The 23,174-nt window shown below is 50.3% G+C and overlaps 1 protein-coding gene across 2 annotated transcripts; it reads left to right on the top strand.

The window, feature by feature from the left end:
* The first annotated feature begins 554 nt into the window (after positions 1 to 554).
* PTPN6 (protein tyrosine phosphatase non-receptor type 6) lies at positions 555 to 21,612 on the top strand. 2 transcript variants are annotated; one of them, XM_045000384.1, is made up of 17 exons: positions 555 to 695; positions 948 to 1,051; positions 7,135 to 7,257; positions 7,591 to 7,785; positions 14,753 to 14,975; positions 16,111 to 16,227; positions 16,352 to 16,465; positions 16,868 to 16,964; positions 17,466 to 17,545; positions 17,643 to 17,792; positions 17,959 to 18,090; positions 18,546 to 18,700; positions 19,306 to 19,373; positions 20,003 to 20,154; positions 20,367 to 20,464; positions 20,619 to 20,755; positions 21,121 to 21,612. In XM_045000384.1, the coding sequence occupies exons 2-16, from the start codon at positions 1,038 to 1,040 to the stop codon at positions 20,740 to 20,742; spliced, it is 1,842 nt and encodes a 613-aa protein (XP_044856319.1). In that variant the 5' UTR covers positions 555 to 695; positions 948 to 1,037; the 3' UTR covers positions 20,743 to 20,755; positions 21,121 to 21,612. The 2 variants fall into 2 exon arrangements, with proteins under 2 accessions (XP_044856319.1, XP_044856328.1); XM_045000393.1 differs by lacking the exons at positions 555 to 695; positions 948 to 1,051 and adding an exon at positions 6,327 to 6,851.
* Positions 21,613 to 23,174: the final 1,562 nt, after the last annotated feature.

Below are 23,174 nucleotides of genomic sequence, written 5' to 3'. Positions count from 1 at the left end.
GGAAGAGAGAGACAGCTCTGTAGCATTTAAAGTGTAGACATAGCCTCAGCCTCATGATTTGCATTTCTGATACTAATTTTCAACAATAAAAGTGAGGGGACACCACATTTGTGGAGAATGTAGGTACTCTGGGATTTGAATGAGGGGCATTTGACTGATGTGACTTCAGGGCAGGAATGAAGGCCAATGGCAGAGCTGTGCAAGGAGCCCAGCACTGGAATAGCAGGGGGGCTGCAGGGCAGGACTGAGGGGCATTGGCAGAGCTGTGTGGGGAGCCCAGGGCTGGAATAGCAGGGGGCTGCAGGGCAGGACTGAGGGGCATTGGCAGGGCTGTGTGGGGAGCCCAGGGCTGGAAGGGCCCGGAGCTGTGGCTCAGGTGGCAGCTTCCAGGTGACCAAGTTTTATTTGCTTATGCGTTCTCTGTGGTTCTATTACCAGTCCACCAGTGAGGGCGGAGACTTAGTGAGGAGGAGGCAGGGAGAACAGGCAGTTCCTACCTTGCTCACCTGCCCACCCCGTCAGGTTGGATATCCCCTCCCCCACTTGCCTATCTATTTATTAACTCTGCTCAGGGAGAGATTTGCAAGTGGTGAGACGGAAGCCCTTTGTCCTGGGCCTGGTTGCCTGATCTCAGGCTTCTCCCTCTACCACAACTCTTGTAACCATGTGGGCGGGGAAGTATTAGGGCTGGACAGGTAAGTGGCATTCAGAGCCTTACTGACTGGATTAGACGCAGACGAGTCAGGGGACTCTTACCAGCCCCTGATCTAGTAATGTCAGGTCCATTAACCATCTTGTCCCAGGCCCCATAAAATTACCCATGCTTTCCCTCTGGGTGCTACCCCCACTCCGTGGGTCTGTAACGGTCTTCAGTCCTGCACCCCTTTCCCAGGAAATTCTTCCTGTTTCCTCGGTATCTTCAGTATTGTTTATTTCCTTTTCACTAGGCTCCTCTGGCTGACAGCTGCAGTACTCCATCCCCTTGAGCCTCTCTTATTCCTTCCTTCTCAGTGGGGACCCCTGCGGCCGGGGACCTGATGCCATCCTGTGGGTGAGTGTATTTCTCCAGGGGTTTGTTGGCTTTAGGGTCTGATAAAAGGGTCCTGTGGTGGGAGAAATAGGAAGTGAGAGGCAGACGTGGGGAAAGTGAAGACCCTAGAGCAGGGGTCAGCAACCTTTCAGAAGTGCTGTGCCGAGTCTTCATTTATTCACTCTAATTTAAGGTCTCGCGTGCCAGTAATCAGGGCCGGCTCCAGACCCCAGCGCGCCAAGCGCGCGCTTGGGGCGGTGTGCCGCGGGAGGGCGGCAGGCGGCTCCGGTGGACCTCCCGCAGGCATGCCTGCGGAGGGACCGCTGGTCCCGCGGCTCCGATGGAGCATCCGCAGGCATGCCTGCGGGAGGTCCACCGGAGCCGTGGGACCAGCGGACCCTCCGCAGGCACGTCTGCAGGAGGTCCACTGGAGCCGTGGGACCGGCGACCGCCAGAGCGCCCCCCGCGGCGTGCCGCCCTGCTTGGGGCAGCGCAAATCCTAGAGCCGCCCCTGCCAGTAATACATTTTATCATTTTTAGAAGGCCTCTTTCTAGAAGTCTATAATATATAACTAAACGATTGTTGTATGTAAAGTAAATAAGGTTTCTAAAATGTTTAAGAAGCTTCATTTAAAATTAAATTAAAATGCAGCGACCCCGGACCGGTGGCCAGGACCCGGGCAGTGTGAGTGCCACTGAAAATCAGCTCGCGTGCCGCCTTCGGATCACGTGCCATAGGTTGCCTACCTCTGCCCTAGAGGGGGTGGGCAAGGGGGGCTGTAAGGGAGCAGGAGTGATGGGATTCAGCAGGGCTGTATCGGGGGTCAGTACTACTCACCCTAGCAAAAGTAAAGGCTCATTTGCATTGAAGCACAGATGGGGAAGGGATTGGCCCACGTCCCATGGCAAGTCAAAGGCAGAGCCATTAATAGAATCCCTGAGGCCAGGCCTCTCCCCACTCTAAACCACTCGCCCTGCTCCCCTTCCTGCGCTGGGAATTGAACCCAGGAGTTCTGACACTTACCGTGCAGATTCTAGCAGACAGCACTGCAGGAAGGCACCTCCAGAAAGCTTCCTATACAGCCAAAGGGCTGGCAGCTGAATTGTTTTGAAATGGCTGCTGAATTCTGCAGAAGGGTCCGGATTCCACAGTATCACAAGAGTCACGGAGCCCAGCATACTGGGGGCCCCTCTCGACCGTGGCTTGAGCCACATGTGTCCCTGGCTGATATCTAAGCCGTGGTCAGTACCAGTGAATTCAAGTGCTTAGAGCTGTTGAGTTGTCAGTGAGAATGGAATGAGGCCCCTTAATGAGGTCTCTCCTTTCCCTCCCTGCCCCCATGCCCATGGTACAAGAACACTGGGGCATAGCTCCAATGCTCATTCTTCCCAACTGTCTGGAGGAGGGACCAGGGAGAGCATTAACATAGCAACTGCCAGATCTGGTCTGTCTAGTCCAGTCTTCTGTCTCAGACAGTGGCCGCAGCCAATTACTTCAGATCAATGTGTAGAAAATCCCTTGGTTTATTGTGCAATAACTTGTTTCCAAGAGAAGTTTCTTCCTTACCGACCTTAGTTAGTGATCGGGTTATGTCCGGCAGCAGGAGACGTACTATCCTGCTGTTTTTTCTTATCTAATGTAAATGTGGATGTTCTTGTTATCCATACAAATGTCCAATCCTTACATGAATCCTGCTAAGCCCATGGTATCAGAGAGACAAGGTGGGGGAGGTAATGTATTTTATTGGACTGACTTCTGTTGGTGAGAGAGGCAGAGTTCTCCTTCAGGGCCTCACCAGCAGAAGTTGGTCCAATAAATGATAGCTGCTTCACCTTCCTTGTGTCCCCTGTATCCTGGGACTGACACGGCTACAACTACATACAAGCCCTTGGTATGGCAGTTTGCAGTGCTGAATTCCACAGACTAATAACACGTATTTAAAAAGCAAATTCCTTGCATCAGCTTTACATTAGCTCCCTTTCAGTGTCATTGACAGTCCCCTTGCTCATATGTTATGAGAAACAGTGCATAGGAGTGCCTGATTCACCTTCACTATCTGAGTCCGTATTCTTATTAGACAGACAGCATAGTCAGGTGGAGTCAGGAGACCTAGTTTCTGTTCCAGGCTCTGTCACTGACTTGCTGAGTTACCATAAGCAAGTCACTTTCCTCTCTGTGCCTTTTCACCTCTCACTCTTTGGCCTGGTTTACCCTTAAAATTAGCTCAACCTAGCTATGTTGCTCAGGCAGGGGTGTGAAAAATTTTGCACCCTGGGCACCATAGTTAGGTTGTAAGCCCCAGAACGGAATGGCTAGGTTGAGGAACGATTCTTCTGTTGACCTGTTTACTGCTCCTAGCCTGGTTAACCTAATTTCCAAGTGTAGGTATAACTATGTTGCTCAGGGGTGTAAAAAATCCACCCACCTGAGCAATACAGTTAAACCAATCTAATCTCTAGTGTAGACAGTGCTAGGTCCGCCAGAGAATTCTCCCATCACTCTAGCTACCACCTCTCCGGGAGGTGGAGTACTTACACTGACAGGAGAGCTACCTCCCGTCGGCATAGATAGTGTCTTTGCTGATGCGCTACAGTGACTCAGCTGCACCACTGCAGCATTTTAAGAGCCCTTAGAGAAATGGATTTACTACATTGACAGAAAAAACCCTTTTGTCACTGTAGGAGGCGACAGCTGCGGCTGTGCTGCTGCAGTGCTGAGAATGTCACGGCCTTTGTTTTGTCTATTTAGACTGTAGGCTCTTTGAGGCAGAGGCTATCTCTGTGTCTAATATGAATACATTGCCTAGCACAATGCAGCTCCAGCTAGTTGCTGCCCTACCGCTACTGTCGTATACATTTCTTGTCCCCTTTTATTGGTTACCTCTCTAAACAGTCCCAGTCTTTCCAGACCTGAGAGAGGGTAACTAGAGATGAGCACGGTGTTCCAGGTGAGGCCATCCCACTGATTGGTGCAACAACATTGGTAGAGCTCCAGCAATTCTTCTCCATCCCACTGGTCTGCATCTTAAAGCCTTGTTGGATTCTTTGATGGCTACTGCCCGTTAGGCAGACGTTTCATTGAACCTCTACAAGGACACCCAGGTTCGGGTTAATTTAGAACCCAATAAGATGTAGGACGAGTTCACATTATTCCTTGCAATATCCGTTACCTTGCACTTGTCAGCAGTGAATTCAGTCCACCATCATGCTGCCTTCTGAAATTTTTCACCGTTTTATCCTGTCATGACCAGCATAAATATTTTAGTGTCATGTACAAATGTTGTCACCTCACTGCTCACTCTCTCTGTCAGATCAGTAAGAAATATGTTAACTAACCGTCCCATTGCAAAACCGTGGGGCATTCCACTCCTAACCCTGTGTCACAATGGAAATTGCCCATTTATTCTACTCCTTGTTTCTCTTAGACAGTTTCCATTCCATGACAGAATTTCACCTCTCACCCTATGCTACTTACTTTTCTTAGCAGTCTCTTGTGAGGGCCTTTGATAAAGGTTTTTTGAAAACTATGTCAGCCAGTTCTCCTTAATCCATTATTTTATTGATAAGTTCAAAGAATTATAATAGATGTTCCTTTGCAGAAGCTGTGATGTTCGTCCCTGTTTGTTATGTTCACACAGAGGGTTGGTTTATAATGCTATTTTTAATCATTGTTTCAGCCAATTTTCCTGGTACAGAAATAAGACTTTCTGGTCTGTAATTCCCATGGTCACACTTAGCACCCTTTTTCAAGGATTGGTACATTTGCTACCCTCTGGTATAGTTGCTGATTTTAATGAGAATGCATATTCTTGTAAGCAGTTCATCTGGTGAGTTTTATTTTTGCCCAGGTGCCTATTTATCTCTGTGGTCTAAACCTGCCCCTGCTACAGTGGAGCTGTAATTTCTGCCTACTCTCTACTGGACAGTGATGCCTTGGAATCATTGACATCTCTAACAAGATGTCTTTGTCTAACCTGAGTGCTCCTTAGCACCTATTGGCTGCTGCCCAGTCCTAGTTGAAGCAATTCCCCCAAATTTATTATTTTTCTGTGCCAGTAATCTACTTCTACCTTGCCTAAGGTGCTGCCCATTCCTTGTATAAATTCTCTCCCTCCCCCTGCCCTCCATCAAATTCCTGTGCTGGTTAAATGTAAATCCGTCTTCTTAACATCAGCTTCGTAGCCATATGTTGAGACGCTGAAGTTCCCCTGACCTAACTAGTCTTTTGTATGGAACTAGACGTGTTTCAGAGCTGCAAAGCCCCTGGAACTAAGCATTCTTTCTAGCAATCTAAATATAGCTTCCAGGACTTCTCTCCTACACTTCCCCGTGTCATCAGTTTCAGAGTGTACCACAGGCTCCTCCTCAGCCACCCCTAGTAGTCTGTCTAGATGTGTAGGATCTGCCACCTTTCTAGCTAGTAGAAAAGTCATTGAACAGTTCTTACAGTCACCAGTTATCCATAGTCTAATGATCAAATCTCCACAAAACACTCAGCTTATGTACATCTCACATCTGTATCCCCATCTTCTGGAGCACCCTTCCTGTGGTGAGGAGGAAGGACCAGCCTCCTCAACTTCTGTCGGAAGATGGATCCCGTCTCTTTGACCCCCTAGTTCTCCACTTCTCCCCCGCAAATGGAGGATTGGGAAAGTCAGTTCTAACATCCCTATATTCCATAGCTATTAATATTTCTCTCTGCATCGCCAGTTCAGCTACTTTGGACTTAATATGCTGTATTTGGACTCTGCTGCTTGCACCAGGTGATGCATATGCCATTTGGTTGTATAGGTATATGTGCTGCACTCTGAACAGTAACCTGGGTAGCCCCAACCCTTGCTAATCCACTGATGCTCTTCATCTCTTCATCTGTCCAGGGCAGGCAGTGCAAGGAAGGATGGTCTTGTGGTTAGAGCACTGGACTGAAATTTGGGAAACCTGGGGTCAATGCCTGGCTCTGCCACAGACTCCTTGGGCAAGACACGTCATCTACCCTGTGCCTCAGTTCCCCATCTGTAAAATGGGAATAACTTCCCTACCTTGTAGGAGTGTTGGGAGGGCGCTTTCTTTCATGCTAAGCTAGATAGTTCAGAATAGCTGAGTACAGTCTCAGCTGCTTTCAGACCTCCATGGAGTGGCTTACCTGGTGGCAACAGACATTGTGGGATGGGACTAATTGCACCACTGCAGCTGCGGGGCCAGCATTTGCTGTCTGCATTGGCCCTGCAGCTGTGCAGTGACCCCGTACAAGTTGCAATGATGCTATGAGCTGCTCTGCACCATTGCAAGAAGCTTTGTGTGTTTGGTGTGAAGCATGTTACTGACATGTTGGTGGGGAGGGGAGTTACAATGCCCAAAGAGGTAACCCCACCGTGGGTGGGCGGGGAACACACCAAGAATAACTGAGAAGAAAAAGCGGGGGGAGGGAAGCCAAAAGGAGAAGCAGAAGTTTGTGCAAAGCAGCTCAGGGCTGAGGAGCTGATGGCTCAGCAACGCTTCCTGTTCCCTGACTTGTGTGCTATCTGAGCCACACACTTGCCTTTCTTGTGTTTGTGCCCCGCCACAGGGAGAGCGTGAGTGAGACGGGGAGAGAAGGGGAGTCAGAATCAGAGAGAGGCAGATGGACTGAGAGAGGGGGACACTGGAGAAGTAGATGGCCAGAGTAACGCATCGGGAGCTCAGCATTAGGGAGTCGAGCAGAGACAGCAGACGCTTACTTCCCTTTTCTTGTCAGCGTTAAAAGCTCATTTCTTTACATTTTTCAAGTTCCTTTGGTTGTAGCTACCCAGCCCCTTGGCTGCTCTCCCTCGACGATGGTGAGGTAAGAGGGGAGCTGAGAAGGTGGTGGGGGTGGGACAGGTGTTGGGGAATCATCTCACTTGCTCTATCCCACTCACCCCAGTACAATCCTTTCCTGGGGATGGGTCTGGGATCATACCCCAGGAGTGTGTGACAGAGGACCTTCCCAGGCCATCTGTTGTACCACCCCCTCAAGGGTTGGGATCCTTTTTGGGGGACCACCGTACAGACCCCTCATAGAAGTATGGCTGTATACCCTCTGGCTGTCAGCGTTTACTCTTTCCTGCTTTTCTGCTCTCCCCTAGGTGGTTCCACCGGGACCTGAGTGGACTGCAAGCTGAGGCCTTACTCAAGGGACGAGGAGTTCATGGAAGCTTCTTGGCTAGACCTAGTCGAAAGAATCAGGGAGATTTCTCCCTCTCTGTCAGGTGGGTAACTCAGACCCCATCCTGCCACATTTGTTGCCATCCCAGGGATATGTGGATGCTTCGCTCTCTGCCCCTTCCCTCTTCCGTGGCCCCATTCTGCCTATACCATCCCCAAGGGGGATATATAAGGGGCTGTGCCTTCCAGCCCCATCGCTCCCTCCCTTCATCCTGCCCAAAAGATACCCGAGGGGCATCATTGTCTGACCCACTCTCCGTCCTACTTCCTGACCCCAGTCCCCCTGCACCCCGTCCTGGGAGGGACTTTCCTTTCCTTTCTCCTTCCCCTTTTCCTGACCCTCTCTTCACCAGACTCCTCTCTGCCTCATCCCTCAGGGTCGGTGACCAGGTGACCCACATTCGTATCCAGAACACCGGGGATTATTATGATCTCTATGGAGGGGAGAAGTTTGCCACACTGTCTGAACTGGTGGAGTACTACACACAGCAGCAGGGTTCACTACAGGATAAAGATGGGACTATAATAGACCTGAGGTATCCACTGAACTGCTCCGATCCCACTACAGAGAGGTATGGAGTAAGCAGAGCAACCACCAGTCTTTTACTGAGGGGCTAACGCCCACCCCCACAGCCTCGTCCTGCAACCCTGTGAACTGAGGGGCTAATTCCCGTGGTACGCCCCTCTTCACCCCCCTGAACACAGTTTTGGTACCAGACTGTCTGGGACTGAGAGCATAGCCCAGCCCCCACTCCAGAACTAACTAAATATAAAATGCCCCCCTCTCTGCTCCTTTGCATGCAAGTCTGTGAAATTTCAATGTGGGCCCTGCTTATATTTGGCAACTTTGACTTCCGCTGTCTCATTGGTTTTGCTATTTATATCTTGTTGCTAAAAGTGAAAATTGTGATGCTAGTTACAAGAAGAGGCCTCGGTGTAATATAGAGTGCAGTGTATGACCCAATGTCCCTCAGTCCTGCCCTGCAGCCCCCCCTGCTATTCCAGCCCTGGGCTCCCCACACAGCTCTGCCAATGGCCCGCAGACCTGCCCTGCAGCCCCTGCTATCCCAGTGTTGGGCATCCTGCTGAAGGACCTCTCAGATCATGCTATTCCAGTCCCCACCTGGTCTCCGTCCCCTCCCCTATTGCATATGTCTTCGGCATTGTGTTCCTAAATCAAATCAGGTGGTTTGCACTGTGTTGTGCTCTCAGCCCCCTGGCGGTGGGTGGCTGTTCCACAGCGGTGCCCCTCGCCCTGGGGCAGGGTTGCGGTCCTGTGTGGGGCGCAGCATGTGTGCCCCTCCACGTTTTGTCTGCTCCAGTCAGGGCCGTTGGCTTGGGCTGGGGCTCTGCAGCTTCCTCCCTTACTATTGCGGTTGGAAACTTCTCTCCCCCTGCTCTTACGAAAGCTCCTTTTCTCACTCTCTCTCCCTGAGAGATTTTCCATCACGTGTCTTCCCTGAGCTGGGCCACCAGGGGGGTTAACTATTTCCTCTCTGCAGATGGGGAGAACAGAGGCCCAGCCCTGGAATGAGACAGGGCAAAAAGAGCCCCTTGCCCCAGCAGGAAGGGCTGCCTGCTTCCAGCCCCCCCAGAACCCCAGGCTGGGGAGAGCCTGCCCTAGGTGTCTGAAGACAGGCCAGCTCCTGTAAGGCGTGATGAGGTTTTCTTCATTGCCTGGTCCCACTCAGGTGATCAAGGTCAGGGTGACAGAGGGTTTATATCACTGTTTTGTGACAGCCAGGATCCACAGCCATTTACTTCAGTGTTAGTGGGTGTGTAAATCTCAAACTGAACCTCGATGGCTTGCTAATCACACAGCCATTTCTTGCTCTCCAAACAGCTCCCTCTGCCCCTAAGCTGACATGCAAAATGCTCAGCCGGTAGCATGTGCTTTTACTAAGTCACCACAGCCCGGTGCTCAGATGAAGAAGAAATGTTGGGAATCGTTTTGGTTTGTGAGTGGTTTCATTAATCTGTTCAAGGTAGAAACAGACCGTAAAGAGTTGGAAGCCACATTACAGAAACCACTGAAGCACAGCCTGGACTTCAGAACAGGCGCATGAAGTTGCCACAGCACTGATTAAATGTGAAAGAGGGGCCAGGCGAGCAGCTTATTGTCATGCCAAAAGTGCCTGGGAATAGTGGCCTCAGGAAGAGGATTTGAAGTAAATAGGATTCACTTACCAACTGCTTCTGGAAGAAAATTTGACAAATTCAAATAAGAAAACAAAAAACGACCCCAGCTCACAACAGCTGAGGAAGTCCTTCTAGCTTGATGGTTGGGAGGAGCAGTCCCGGGATCTCCAATCTGACTGGGACCATCAAGAGGAATTTGCTGATGATGGGACCCTGTACAGAGGAGGTTGTTTTGTAGTATAAGAACATAAGAATGGCCATACCGGGTCAGACCAAAGGTCCATCTAGCCCAGTATCTGTCTACCGACAGTGGCCAATGCCAGGTGCCCCAGAGGGAGTGAACCTAACAGGCAATGATCAAGTGATCTCTCTCCTGCCATCCATCTCCATCCTCTGACGAACAGAGGCTAGGGACACCATTCTTACCCATCCTAGCTAATAGCCATTTATGGACTTAGCCACCATGAATTTATCCAGTCCCCTTTTAAACATTGTTATAGTCCTAGCCTTCACAACCTCCTCAGGTTGACTGTGCACTGCGTGAAGAAGAACTTCCTTTTATTTGTTTTAAACCTGCTGCCTATTAATTTCATTTGGTGACCCCTAGTTCTTGTATTATGGGAATAAGTAAATAACTTTTCCTTATCCACTTTCTCAACATCACTTATGATTTTATATACCTCTATCATATTCCCCCTTAGTCTTCTCTTTTCCAAGCTGAAGAGTCCTAGCCTCTTTAATCTTTCCTCGTATGGGACCCTCTCTAAACCCCTAATCATTTTAGTTGCCCTTTTCTGAACCTTTTCTAGTGCTAGAATATCTTTTTTGAGGTGAGGAGACCACATCTGTACACAGTATTCGAGATGTGGGCGTACCATGGATTTATATAAGGGCAATAATATATTCTCAGTCTTATTTTCTATCCCCTTTTTAATGATTCCTAACATCCTGTTTGCTTTTTTGACCGCCTCTGCACACTGCGTGGACATCTTCAGAGAACTATCCACGATGACTCCAAGATCTTTTTCCTGACTCGTTGTAGCTAAATTAGCCCCCATCATGTTGTATGTATAGTTGGGGTTATTTTTTCCAATGTGCATTACTTTACATTTATCCACATTAAATTTCATTTGCCATTTTGTTGCCCAATCACTTAGTTTTGTGAGATCTTTTTGAAGTTCTTCACAATCTGCTTTGGTCTTAACTATCTTGAGTAGTTTAGTATCATCTGCAAACTTTGCCACCTCACTGTTTACCCCTTTCTCCAGATCATTTATGAATAAATTGAATAGGATTGGTCCGAGGACTGACCCTTGGGGAACACCACTAGTTACCCCTCTCCATTCTGAGAATTTACCATTAATTCCTACCCTTTGTTCCTTGTCCTTTAACCAGTTCTCGATCCATGAAAGGACCTTCCCTTTTATCCCATGACAGCTTAATTTACGTAAGAGCCTTTGGTGAGGGACCTTGTCAAAGGTTTTCTGGAAATCTAAGTACACTATGTCCACCGGATCCCCCTTGTCCACATGTTTGTTGACCCCTTCAAAGAACTCTAATAGATTAGTAAGACACGATTTCCCTTTACAGAAACCATGTTGACTATTGCTCAACAGTTTATGTTTTTCTATGTGTCTGACAATTTTATTCTTAACTATTGTTTCAACTAATTTGCCCGGTACCGACGTTAGACTTACCGGTCTGTAATTGCCGGGATCACCCCTAGAGCCCATTTTAAATATTGGCGTTACATTAGCTAACTTCCAGTCATTGGGTACCGAAGCCTATTTAAAGGACAGGTTACAAACCTTAGTTAATAGTTCCACAACTTCACATGTGAGTTCTTTCAGAACTCTTGGGTGAATGCCATCTGGTCCCGGTGACTTGTTAATGTTGAGTTTATCAATTAATTCCAAAACCTCCTCTAGTGACACTTCAATCTGTGACAGTTCCTCAGATTTGTCACCTACAAAAGCCAGCTCAGGTTTGGGAATCTCCCTAACATCCTCAGCCGTGAAGACTGAAGCAAAGAATCCATTTAGTTTCTCCGCAATGACTTTATCGTCTTTAAGCGCTCCTTTTGTATTTTGGTCGTCAAGGGGCCCCACTGGTTGTTTAGCAGGCTTCCTGCTTCTGATGTACTTAAAAAACATTTTGTTATTACCTTTGGAGTTTTTGGCTAGCCGTTCTTCAAACTCCTCTTTGGCTTTTCTTATTACACTCTTGCACTTAAGTTGGCAGTGTTTGTGCTCCTTTCTATTTGCCTCACTAGGATTTGACTTCCACTTTTTAAAGGAAGTCTTTTTATCTCTCACTGCTTCTTTTACATGGTTGATAAGCCACGGTGGCTCTTTTTTAGTTCTTTTACTGTTTTTCTTAATTTGGGGTATACATTGAAATTGGGCCTCTATTATGGTGTCTTTAAAAAGGGCCCAAGCAACTTGCAGATTTCACTTTAGTCACTGTACCTTTTAACTTTTGTCTAACTAACCCCCTCATTTTTGTATAGTTCCCCCTTTTGAAATTAAATGCCACAGTGTTGGGCAGTTGAGATGTTCTTCCCACCACAGGGATGTTGAATGCTATTGTATTATGGTCACTATTTCCAAGCGGTCCTGCTATAGTTACCTCTTGGACCAGCTCCTGCGCTCCACTCAGGATTAAATCTAGAGTCGCCTCTCCCCTTGTAGGTTCCCGTACCAGCTGCTCCATGAAGCAGTCATTTAAAGTATCGAGAAATTTTATCTCTGCATTTCGTCCTGAAGTGAAATGTTCCCAGTCAATATGGGGATAATTGAAATCCCCCACTATTATTGGGTTCTTAATTTTGATAGCCTCTCTAATTTCCCTTAGCATTTCATCATCACTATTACTGTCCTGGTCAGGTGGTCGATAATAGATCCCTAATGTTATATTTTTACTAGAGCATGACATTTCTATCCATAGAGATTCTATGGAACATGTGGATTCGCTTAAGATTTTTACTTCATTTGAATCTATACTTTCTTTAACATATAGTGCCACTCCTCCCCCCACACGACCTGTTCTGTCCTTCCGATATATTTTGTACCCCAGAATGATTGTGTCCCATTGATTGCTCTCAGTCCACCAGGTTTCTGTGATGCCTATTATATCAATATCCTCCTTTATCACAAGGCACTCTAGTTCACCCATCTATAACATAGCATGAGATCACCACAGCTTCCAGCTGGGTACTATGAATGCAAAAGAGAGCTGGAGGTGGTCTAGTCCCACCAGGCGCGAACACTGCCACAAAGATAATAAAATGTAAATACAATACCACTGTCAATAGAAAGAATGAGGAGTATTTGTGGCACCTTAGAGACTAAAATGTTTATTTGAGCATAAGCTTTTGTGGGTTAATGCACAGGGGACGGCTGACATCATATGAGATACATGATCACCCTTGGTCTAGGGTAGAGCTAGATCTACTAGAACTAAATAGGAACCTCTTATTTGTGAGCAAGTACTCAGCTTCTTAGAAGATTGAGCTGTTGCAGACCATGCTGAGTAGCAAGGGAATAACCATTGTGTAGCACTGAGCTCACCAGGGGATAGCAGAGAATGGCCCACAATCAGGGGCGGCTCTACCTTTTTGGCCGCCCCAAGCAGTCATGCGCGGGAGGCGCCCCGGAGCCGGGGGAGCAGCGAACCTCCCGCGGGCATGACTGCCGAGGGTCCGCTGGTCGCGCGGCTCGGCTGGACCTCCCGCAGCTGCGGACGGTTCGCAGGTCCGGCGGCTCTGCTTGAGCTGCCGCAGGCATGCCTGCGGGAGGTCCAGCCGAGCCGCGGGACCAGCGAACCGTCCGCAGTCATGCCTGTGGGAGGTCCACTGGAGCCGCGGGACGAGCGCCCCCTCCGCAGTCATGCCTGCGGCAGGTCCGGTCATCCCGGGGCTCCGGTGGACCTCCCGCAGGCATGACTGCGGCAGGTCCGCCGGCCCAGCCTGCCGCCCCCCCGGGAAAGGGCCGCCCCACACGCGTGCTTGCCGTGCTGGGGTCTAGAGCCGGCCCTGCCCACAATTCATGAGTGGCTCGTTTCTGCTCTCTGCATTAATGTATCAGTTCCACACCGCAAGCCACACCCTTATGTGCACTCAAATGCAGTCATTTAGCAAAAGTATTGGTACAAATAGCAAAGAACTCGAGAATCAAAATAAAAAAGGGTCCTGGCAGATTCACGGGATCCCTATTTAGCTTTGTGAGTCTATCACAACTCACCTCACAGGCTCCCTTAGAGTCCCCGGTTCAGAGACCCATTGGCAGCAGGACACAAACCTTAGTGCCACCAGCTATTAGCTGTAGCTCTGACTTCTTCAGCCAGAGACCAGTGACCCTGGAGTGCTTACCAAAGAGCAAGAAACTGCAACATAAGAAAATTGACAAGAAGGCTGGAGTCACCCCATTGCAAGCAGGAGAGAATGTTAATTCCAAAAAAGAAGGAGCTGGAAACCTTGTCAACAGCTGCACCACTCACTGAGAGGTAGTGTCATAGACTCTCCTGAGGGTCAGTCCTACAGAAGGAACAGAAGACATCTACACAAAACCAAGGAGTTTCCATTGGTGCTCTGTATCTAGCGGACACGTAGAATGCTACTGAGAAGGCTTGTGCAATGGGAGAAGTAACACACGTGCCTAGTGACTGACAATGAAAACTACCAAGAGTAGTGAACACAGACAGACCTACCTATGTGGCCAAACAGATCCCTGCCAAAGGACCTGTTCTGGGAACAGGAAGTGGCTGTGTGATCTGAAAGCCATCAAGCTTCAGAGATGACACATGTCCAAATAGAGTCAGAATAACCTTCTCCTTTGTCAGGGGATGCAGGTTATATACCCAGATCAGGCAATCTAGATATCCCATCTGTGTGTGTGATATTAAACTGGCTGTACTGGTTGGGCATTTGTATTATGTTTCAGGTGCATTTGATTTTCCAAATAAAGGGGGAATTGTAACTGTAGCTACTTACATCACTAGATACTGACCCCGGCTGTGCCGTGCAGTGAGTCACGGGGTAGTGACCCCTGCTGTGTTAGCCTCACCCCCGTGAGAGGACTTAACATACAGCTCTTAACATTGCCCCCGTCCTGCCGTGTCTCACAATTATTAAACCTGTCTTCCACTTAGCTTTCCCCTGGCTCCCTGCCCCTGGCTCACCTGTCCCTTCTGTTCCACGCCCCATCCACCTTGGCACCCCTCAGATCCTGTCCCTCCTAGCTTTGCTCAGCCACAGGTACCTTCTACTCATCTCCCCTATAACTCTTGGTCCCTCCACTTCTTTCCCTCATCCCCACGTGCCCCAGGTCCTGTCCCTCACTTGGTTTCCCTCTGGCCCTGCAACCCCCCCGCTCTTGTCTGATCCTGTCCCATTTTTCCCAGGTGGTACCATGGGCATCTATCTGGCCCAGCAGCTGAGTCTCTGCTCCAGTCCAAGGCCATCCCCTGGACTTTCCTGGTGCGTGAGAGCCTCAGCAAACCTGGTGACTTTGTCCTGTCTGTCCTGACTGACCAACCCAAAGCTGGGCCTGAGGCCCCACCAACTGGGGCTGCTGGCACCCCTGGGGTTCGGCTTAAGGTCACCCATGTCAAGATCATGTGTGAGGTGAGAGGGATGGGGCGGGGTGCAGGGAAGGGAGCAAGCAGAGGGAGGGAAGGAAACATTTGTCTGTGGCAGCTGTTTGATCTATTTTTACCAACAGGAAGATATGGAAACTGCTGGAATGTTTTTGTATCCAACAATGTATATGAAATCCATGCTAAGGGCTTGGCTGCCTACTGTTGGGTTCCTTAGTCCTTGCCTGGTCTGAGCAGTGGCTGTGGGGGATGGCTGATTTTGCTGCATCCAGGATGAGGGAGGAGTCTAGTGCAGACACAAGTGGCAGGAAGACAGGAAGGGAGCTCTGGGTAGCAATGGGAGTTCCTACATTGGACAGAGCAGAGATGTGCAGAGCCTCAAAGAAGCCTGTGAGATTGAAGGAGAGGAGAATCTGGAGACTGAACCAGACAGTTATGCACCTGGGACAGAGAACAAAGTGTGACACAGGGAGGCCAGAGAGGAAGATAGCGGAGAGAAGGAAGGTCAGTTGTTTCTGGTCTCCTTGGCTCTATAGGGTTCTTCAGACTTCATAGGGAGTTCCAGAAATGAACTACTGAGCTGTGATGAGAAGCTGAGGAGGTACAAGCCTCTTGTAGGAGAGAAGACCTTGCTGAGGTCCCTAAGCCTAGCCTGGTGGATAAGATCAACCCATACATTACTAGGTCTTCTCTCACTCCATATGATCCTTCTTTGAGGATGATCCTGCTTTGAGCAGGGGCTTGGACTAGATGACCTCCGAGGTCCCTTCCAACCCTGACATTCTATGATTCTAACATGGGTGGGTTTGGGACAGTGGAGTGTGTATGCAGGTGAATTATGGGGAAACAAAACAACTGACCTTAAACAAGAGCTGGGGGGGAAGTTGACTTCTCTGGGTTTCCACCCATGCAGCAGGACACCCGGGGTCAGCTCACCAACTTACAAGTTTGATGGTACCAGAACAAGCTCTCAGTTGCCCATCCTGCCAGGAGGGTGTGACACATACCACATGAGATGCAATGCTTCAAACTCAACAGAGCAAGACCTACCCAGGGCTTCATGTCCCAGTGTAACAATCTCCCATGGCACTGGTTGTAAGATACACCATGGGGGGCAGGGAGTCCATTAGGAGATGTGAATAACACAGCTTTACTCTCTCCAGAATGGGAGATACACAGTGGGAGGTGCTGAGATGTTTGACAGCTTGGCAGACCTAGTGGAGCATTTCAAGAAGACTGGAATCGAGGAGGTGTCCGGATCCTACGTGTACCTGAGACAGGTAAATGGGGTCCTTGTGTCAGAGATACTTTTGGGGGCTTCACCCTCTGTCCCTGTCTACAGCATGTGTCCATCTCCGTCCTATCCCTCTTGCTCACCAAGCCTTTCCCTTCTTCCTTACCCAGCCCTATTATGCCACCAGAGTGAACGCGGCAGACATTGAGAACAGAGTGCATGAACTGAACAAGCAGAGCCCGGCTGAGGAGACAGCCAAGGCTGGATTCTGGGAGGAATTTGATGTAAGTGATTGTGTTGTGACTGTCTCCATGTCCTTCTGGGAGACCCTGCTCCCAGCCTCATTCTCTTTCCCGTCTCCATTAATGGATTCATCCCTATCATGACCTCTCTATGTCAGGTCATCTCTGAACTTGGCCCCCATTACCACAGAATCTGAGCGCCTCACAATCTTAAATGAATTTATCATCCTCACACCCCTGTGAGCTGGGGCAGGGTATTAGCCCCATTTTGTGGCTGGGGAACTGAGGCACAGGAAGGCCGTGCAGAGCAAGGAACTGAACCCAGCTTTCACGAGTCTCCTAGGCTACTGCCCTAGCTACTGGACCATCCTTACTCTCTGTGCTCCCCACACCAATCACAGCGGGTTGCTCTGCCGTAACGGTTACCCTCCCTTCCCCTTTCAGAGCCTGCAGAAACAGGAGGCCAAGCATCTGTATGATCGGCATGAGGGGCAGAGACCTGAGAACAAGGGAAAGAACCGGTATAAGAACATCTTGCCCTGTGAGTCCTGCCCTCCCATCAGGAAGACATCCAGAGGCTGCATGTTCCTGCCTCAGCGGGAGGGCCTGACACACAGAGGGGCAGTGAAGACCTGTCAGAGCCCTGCCTAGACTTACCCCAGAGGAAGCCTCAACCTGCCTGGGGTTTATTTGCCCTCCCGTGGGGATGAGCTACAAGGGGCCCCTGGCTGGGTATTTAAAGCCATAAAGGATTTAGTGAGAGGCATTGCCTCCTCTGCATGCCCTTGTGGGTGTGGGTGTGCATGCTCATCTGGATACACTGGCTCATTGGGCTGATCCGGCTCAGAGGGTAAGTGGGGGGCACTGGGTTATATGGTCCTGTTAGTCGGATCCAGTATGAGGGATGGTGGGGAAACAGAGTTTGATGGGCCCATTGGATTGATCTGGAGTGTAGAGAGTGGGCTAGATGTGGGACCAATGCCTGAATTTTGGGGTGGGGGGATACCTCAGTGTTGTGTTAACCCCTTCCTTGCCTCCCTAGTTGATCATTCTCGAGTCATCCTACAAGGCAGGGACCCAAATATCCCCGGAGCGGATTATATCAATGCCAACTACATCAAGGTGAGCCTCCAGCAATGCTGCCATGTCTTGGAGAGGGGGCACAGGACCCTGGTTCCTGTAACCCCTGCCCTTCCCTTGTCCATTTGCCCCTCTGTAGAACCAGCTGATCAGCCCAGATGAATTCACCAAGACATACATCGCAAGCCAGGGCTGCCTGGATGCCACCGTCAATGACTTCTGGCAGATGATGTGGCAGGAAAACTCTCGCATCATTGTGATGACCACCCGGGAGGTGGAGAAAGGGAGGGTAGGTGTCTCAGAGGGCCTGCTGCCATGTCTTGCACCCATCCCTCCTCCTTTCTCTTCCCCACCCCCAGCCACTCACCACTTTACCTTTTTCTTTCTCCCTAGGGATTTTTCTTCTGTTAGTCTCCTCGTTTCAGTCATCACCGTTTATTCTTGTTTCCTCACAGAACAAGTGCGTCCCCTACTGGCCAGAGGAGGGCAGCACCAAAGAGTATGGTCCTTATATTGTGGAGAATCTTGGAGAACATGATGCCCTGGAGTACAAACTCCGACAGCTCTGTCTCTCGCCAATCGACAATGTGAGTGCCACGCCCCTGAGCATTAATTGTTCCTGGGACTTTAGCTGTGGCTAAGTCTTCAAGGTTGGGAATCAGTGACTGTGGCATTTCAGGTGACATTAGGCAAAGTGCAACGGGACCTGTAACTTCTATGGTCCTGGTTCCAGTCTGGTCCCTGATTTGGAAGGAGTGGGAGACTGGCAGGCTCAAGGGTCAGGAGATGGAGCATGGGCGCTTTCACCCCTAGGTCCCTGTTCCAGGCCAGCTGGAGGGCTTCACTGACCAAATATTGTTTCCCTCTCTCTGTCATTTGTTGTTTGGGAACTAAGTTGGCCTGTTCTCAGTCTGGAGGTTAATGGGCAGAAACCCTCAGTCCCTTCGTCATGCAGGATGGGAACCTAAGGGACTGGGGGACATGGGGAGGATGGGGTGGAACTGTGCACAACCTGCCATGTGTGTGTTTTGTTGTCCCCTAGTGTAAAGCCGTGCGGGAGATCTGGCAGTACCAGTACCTGAGCTGGCCAGACCACGGAGTCCCCAGTGAGCCGGGAGGGGTGCTCAGCTTCCTGGACCAAATCAACCAGAAACAAGAGAGTATCCCTGAGGCTGGGCCCATAGTGGTGCATTGCAGGTGGGTGTGGGGGCCGTATCTGCTCATTTTAATGCTCCTGCTGCTGTGCTGCAGGGAGTTGGTTGGCTGACTCCACAGGGGGCAGTCTGCCCAAATGCCACACTCCGCAGGGGTCTCTGTAAACTGAACACCCTGACTGCTCACAGTCATTAAAGATCATGTCTGTTCCCTGTGACTAGGGTGACCAGACAGCAAATGTGAAAAATCGGGACGGGGGTGGGGGGTAATAGGAGCCTATATAAGAAAAAGACCCAAAATCGGGAATGTACCTATAAAATCGGGACATCTGGTCGCTCTATCTGTGACTCTTGATTGAATCCCTTTGTTCTGGCAAATCCCAGTGCTGGCACTTCCATTCCACCTTCCTAAATCCACCCCAAGCTCAGGATGGAGATCCCATTCTCCTTTCCTGTCCTAATCTCTTGTGCAGTGTTTGTGTGCCGCTGCTAAACAATGCCACACCTCTGAGGTGGCTGCTTTGTAGCAGTGGGTGCAGGACAGCCTGGGAAACCCTTGGAGTTGCTGCCAGAGGCTGTAAGTTGCTGGAGGAATGTGTATGTATGGTACTGCCATCTCCTGACTTCTGCTTGTGCCCTTGTGTGCAGTGCTGGGATTGGCCGCACCGGAACCATCATCGTCATTGACATGATAGTGGAGATGATTTCCACCAAGGGTAAGATACTTCCCATGCTTATGCTTTTCCTGCAGGGCTCTGCCCCGTGGTCAGTCTTCTCCGCCAGCTGGGTCCTAAAGGCAGCTTCACTAGCTGGGAAATATCAGGCATGTGGGTGAGAAAGTGGTTGCCTGAATATCCCAGGGCCTTAATGGCAGGGGTGGGTGACCACACCCCTTTGCCAAAGCTCCCACCGTAGGGCCAGGGCAGAGGAGAGGTGCAGGGGGCTGCCACTGGGGATTGTAACGACCCATTAGTGGAAGCCTGGCAATGGCTGCTGGCTGGCTGTCCCCGGATAGTAGCTGGATCTCTGGTGCTCTCATTTGTGGATATAACTGCCCAGTCAGTGGCGCGTTAGTGTTGCCCAGGGATTGGCACTCGCACTTGGTTGACTTAGAGGCATGCAGGCAAGAAGAGAGTGTGAGTAGTGGGAGAGAACCGAGGGCTGAAGGTACCAGTGTCTCCTCCCACCCTGGGGAGGGGGAACCTGCTGGGACTAGGTTCCACTAGGATTTTGTCTGGTGACCTCGCAGGCTGGGGATAGGTAAATGGTGAGGAACTCACTGCAGCAGCCTTCAGCCCATAACTGCCTCTTTGCCTCTCCCTGTCCCCCAACGCACCCCCTCCAGGGCTGGATTGCGACATAGACATCCAGAAGACCATCCAGATGGTAAGAGCCCAGCGCTCGGGAATGGTGCAGACTGAGGCCCAGTATAAATTCATCTACATGGCCATCTGCCAGTTCATAGAGACCACCAAGAAGAAGCTGGATGTTATGCAGGTGAGAATGGGGACGCCGTGCACTCAGTCCCAGGAGATGCTGTGCTGCTGTCTGTCATAGCCTGACCATGCCCCATTTCCTCACGTCCTACCCTGGCATAAGGGGCCACAAGGCAGCTGCCCTTTGCCCCCTGCCACGCCCCATTACCCCACACCCCAGCACTGTGCTCTCTCCCCTTCTCCAGTCCTCTCTTGTCTCGTTTTCTCATGCAGTCTCAGAAGGGGAGATCCAAAGAGTCTGAATATGGGAACATTGCGTACCCACCTGCGCTGAAGAACCAACATGTCAAGGCCTCCCGAAAGTCCTCTAAGTAAGAGCTGTAGCAAATCAGGAGTCCCCCCCCCCCCGGGCATTAACCATGCCCTCTCCCCTCCCCCCCCCCCCCGGCCTCCCCACCATTCTGGTGCTGCCCTCCTGGCTCTCCATGCCCTGCTCACCTCTCTGGCTTTCTCGCTGTCTCTCAGGCAGAAGGAGGAACCAACGGTTTATGAAAACTTAGAGAACACCAAAGGAAAGAAAGATGAGAGAGTGCGGAAGCAGCGCTCGTCCGAGAAGGAGAAATTGAAGGGCTCACTTAAGAAAAAATAACTTCCCGCTGCAGGTGCGATCAGGATCTGGGCTGGGATCATATTCCTGGCGAGTGGGGGTCATTCTGTTCTCTAGGGGCCCCAATAAGATCTTCATGTGCAGACCCCACCTGACTCTATGGCCTTGTTTATGTGGCCAGGATAGCTGTACTGGCAGAGCCCCCTAATGGAGACACGACATAGGAGTGTTTCTGTCAGCAAGTAGCACCATCCCCCTGCAAGACGTTCGCTGTGTCAACAGAGGCCCTCTTTTGTCAGCATCTCGCATCTAGGTGGGGGGTTTTGCCACACCCCCAGACCAACATAGCTGTGCCGAAAACTCTGTAGTGTAGACCTGCATTCTGGCAGTACCTTTCATCTGTTCTCTCTCTCGTTCCAGCTCCCCTCAGCTACGGAAGACACCCTGTCCTTGGTCAAGTGACTGGGATCCCCTCGCTGTCCTTGCACCCTCAGTCCAGTAGGCCCATCCAATCTGTTCTGCTTTCCAGCCTGCTGCTTTAAGATACTTTTTAACAGTCAGATAAATAATATCCTCTTTAATTTTCTGTGGCCACTAACGGCTCAGGCTCATCTCCAGCTCCGTTTGTCCTTCGCAAGCTCCTCTTGTGGGAGACAGGCCCCCACAGGGGTTAACCTCAACACTGGCATGAGACTAACTGCTCCTGCTAAGTCAACTGTTGTTTGACGCTGGCCCTTTAGATGCTTGCGGCTTAACCCCTTTCAGCTCTCCCTGGATCCAAGAGAAAATTCTCTCCCTGCCCACCACCTCAGCCTTGCGGGTCCACTCACCTCCTTGTGGTGCTGTAAATACTCATGGATTTGAGGTGTTGTTTTTGCTTTCCTTTGTAAATAAACCAGGAGTTTTGTCTGATTCTTTTATTCTCTGGTGTTTTCAAAGTTTTCACCAAAAATTGGGTTTTGTTTTTTAAAATACGTTTTTGAGCCGCACAGACTAGCGCAGGGAGTGGAACAGTCGGTTTCCTTGCTTCTGCCAGGGCCTGGTGCATGAACCTGGTAGCAGGTTCTCTCCATATGCCCAAGTGTCATTGCCTTAGGGTGAATTGCCAGTGTGCCAGTCACACCAGGCAGTCCACTGACCTGGGACTGGATTGGAACCAATGCTTGAGTGGTGAAAGGCCCCATATGGTATTCCAAACCCACCCTGAGCCAGCCAGTGCCTCTCACCTGGCCCACCTAGGATCCGGTGCCCTAGAGGTGAAAGGCTCTCTATCCCATTCCCTGTCTCTGGCTGAAGCAGACAGTTCTCTGAGTTGGGATATGGTCAACAATTGTGGATTTAACCCTGTGCAGTCAGTGGCTGAGGTCCTAACTGCTCAAAAACATGCTGCTGTTCATGCAGAATAACATTTTTTCATCTGAGCCTCTGGAAGGGCATGTCTGGAATTAGCTAATTAAGCCTGGTACTCACGCTGATGGTTGGGTAGGGCTTGTATAGGGTTGGTTTGCCAAGCACTGAAATGCAGTCACATCTTGGTTCGGAGGCAGGAGCTGTTCAACGGCTGTACGGCAACGCTGTCACTTCTTATCCTAAACAATTGTTCATGGAATTCCATCTCCAGTTGTAGCTACAACTAAAATGTTTGGGATGAGAGAATGGAATGATCAGAGCTGGACTGGGCCCTGGACCCTGATTCACAGCCCAGCTCTTGGGGAAAAGAGCAAGGTCTGTTCAGTAACACAAGAGGTGGGGCCTTGTATAGTCTCTGCTGATCAGTGCAGGCTGCAGTGTCAGGCCTCCCAAGTGTGTTTTCATTTGTGAACGAGAAGAAAAGCTATTTAAAAAAACAAATGCGTGGGTTTGTTAACCTGGCCTGCGAAGGCAGAGGCGTGGCCGGCAGACAAAAGTGAATGACAGTGCCAGGTGCTTGGACCTTCAGTGATGAGCACAACATATGAAACTGAACAGACTGGGGAAAAAGGGACAGCAAAGCTCAAAAGGCTGTCTCTGTTTCTCCTCCTTGGCTCACGCCCTGTCTACGCTACAAAATGAAGTCACTAAGTTGCCGTAAATAAAGTGATGCTCCATGCCCATACGTGCACCTTCTCGTGGCTGTGCATGTCCTCACCAGGAGCACTTCCACCAACTGAAGTGGGGTCTCGTGGGACACAGACAGTTAGAGCCTGGCAGCCCTGGGACTGAAAGCCTCTGTAGGCATATCTGCCTCCCACCCAGCTGTTAGGAAGGTGTCACAGCTGCCCCCCTCACCCCCAACCGCCTGAGCTGTCAGCTGGGTCCCCCTGCAGCGCTCAGTTTCACAGTAGGGAATCTAAAATCGATACTGTTGTTTCGCAGCTGCTATTATTTCACATTTCAGCTCCAGCTCTGGCTGTCTGCCGGGGCTGGTGTCACAGCTGGAGCCCTCTTCCCCCTGGCCTGGGGCTGATAGCCCACGCTTTGAGCCCCATGTGGGG

The sequence above is a fragment of the Mauremys mutica genome, chromosome 1, assembly GCF_020497125.1.
Source record: "Mauremys mutica isolate MM-2020 ecotype Southern chromosome 1, ASM2049712v1, whole genome shotgun sequence".
NCBI lineage: Eukaryota > Metazoa > Chordata > Testudines > Geoemydidae > Mauremys > Mauremys mutica.
Note: the sequence above shows the minus strand (reverse complement) of the source record. Positions and strands in the feature narration are given on the sequence as shown.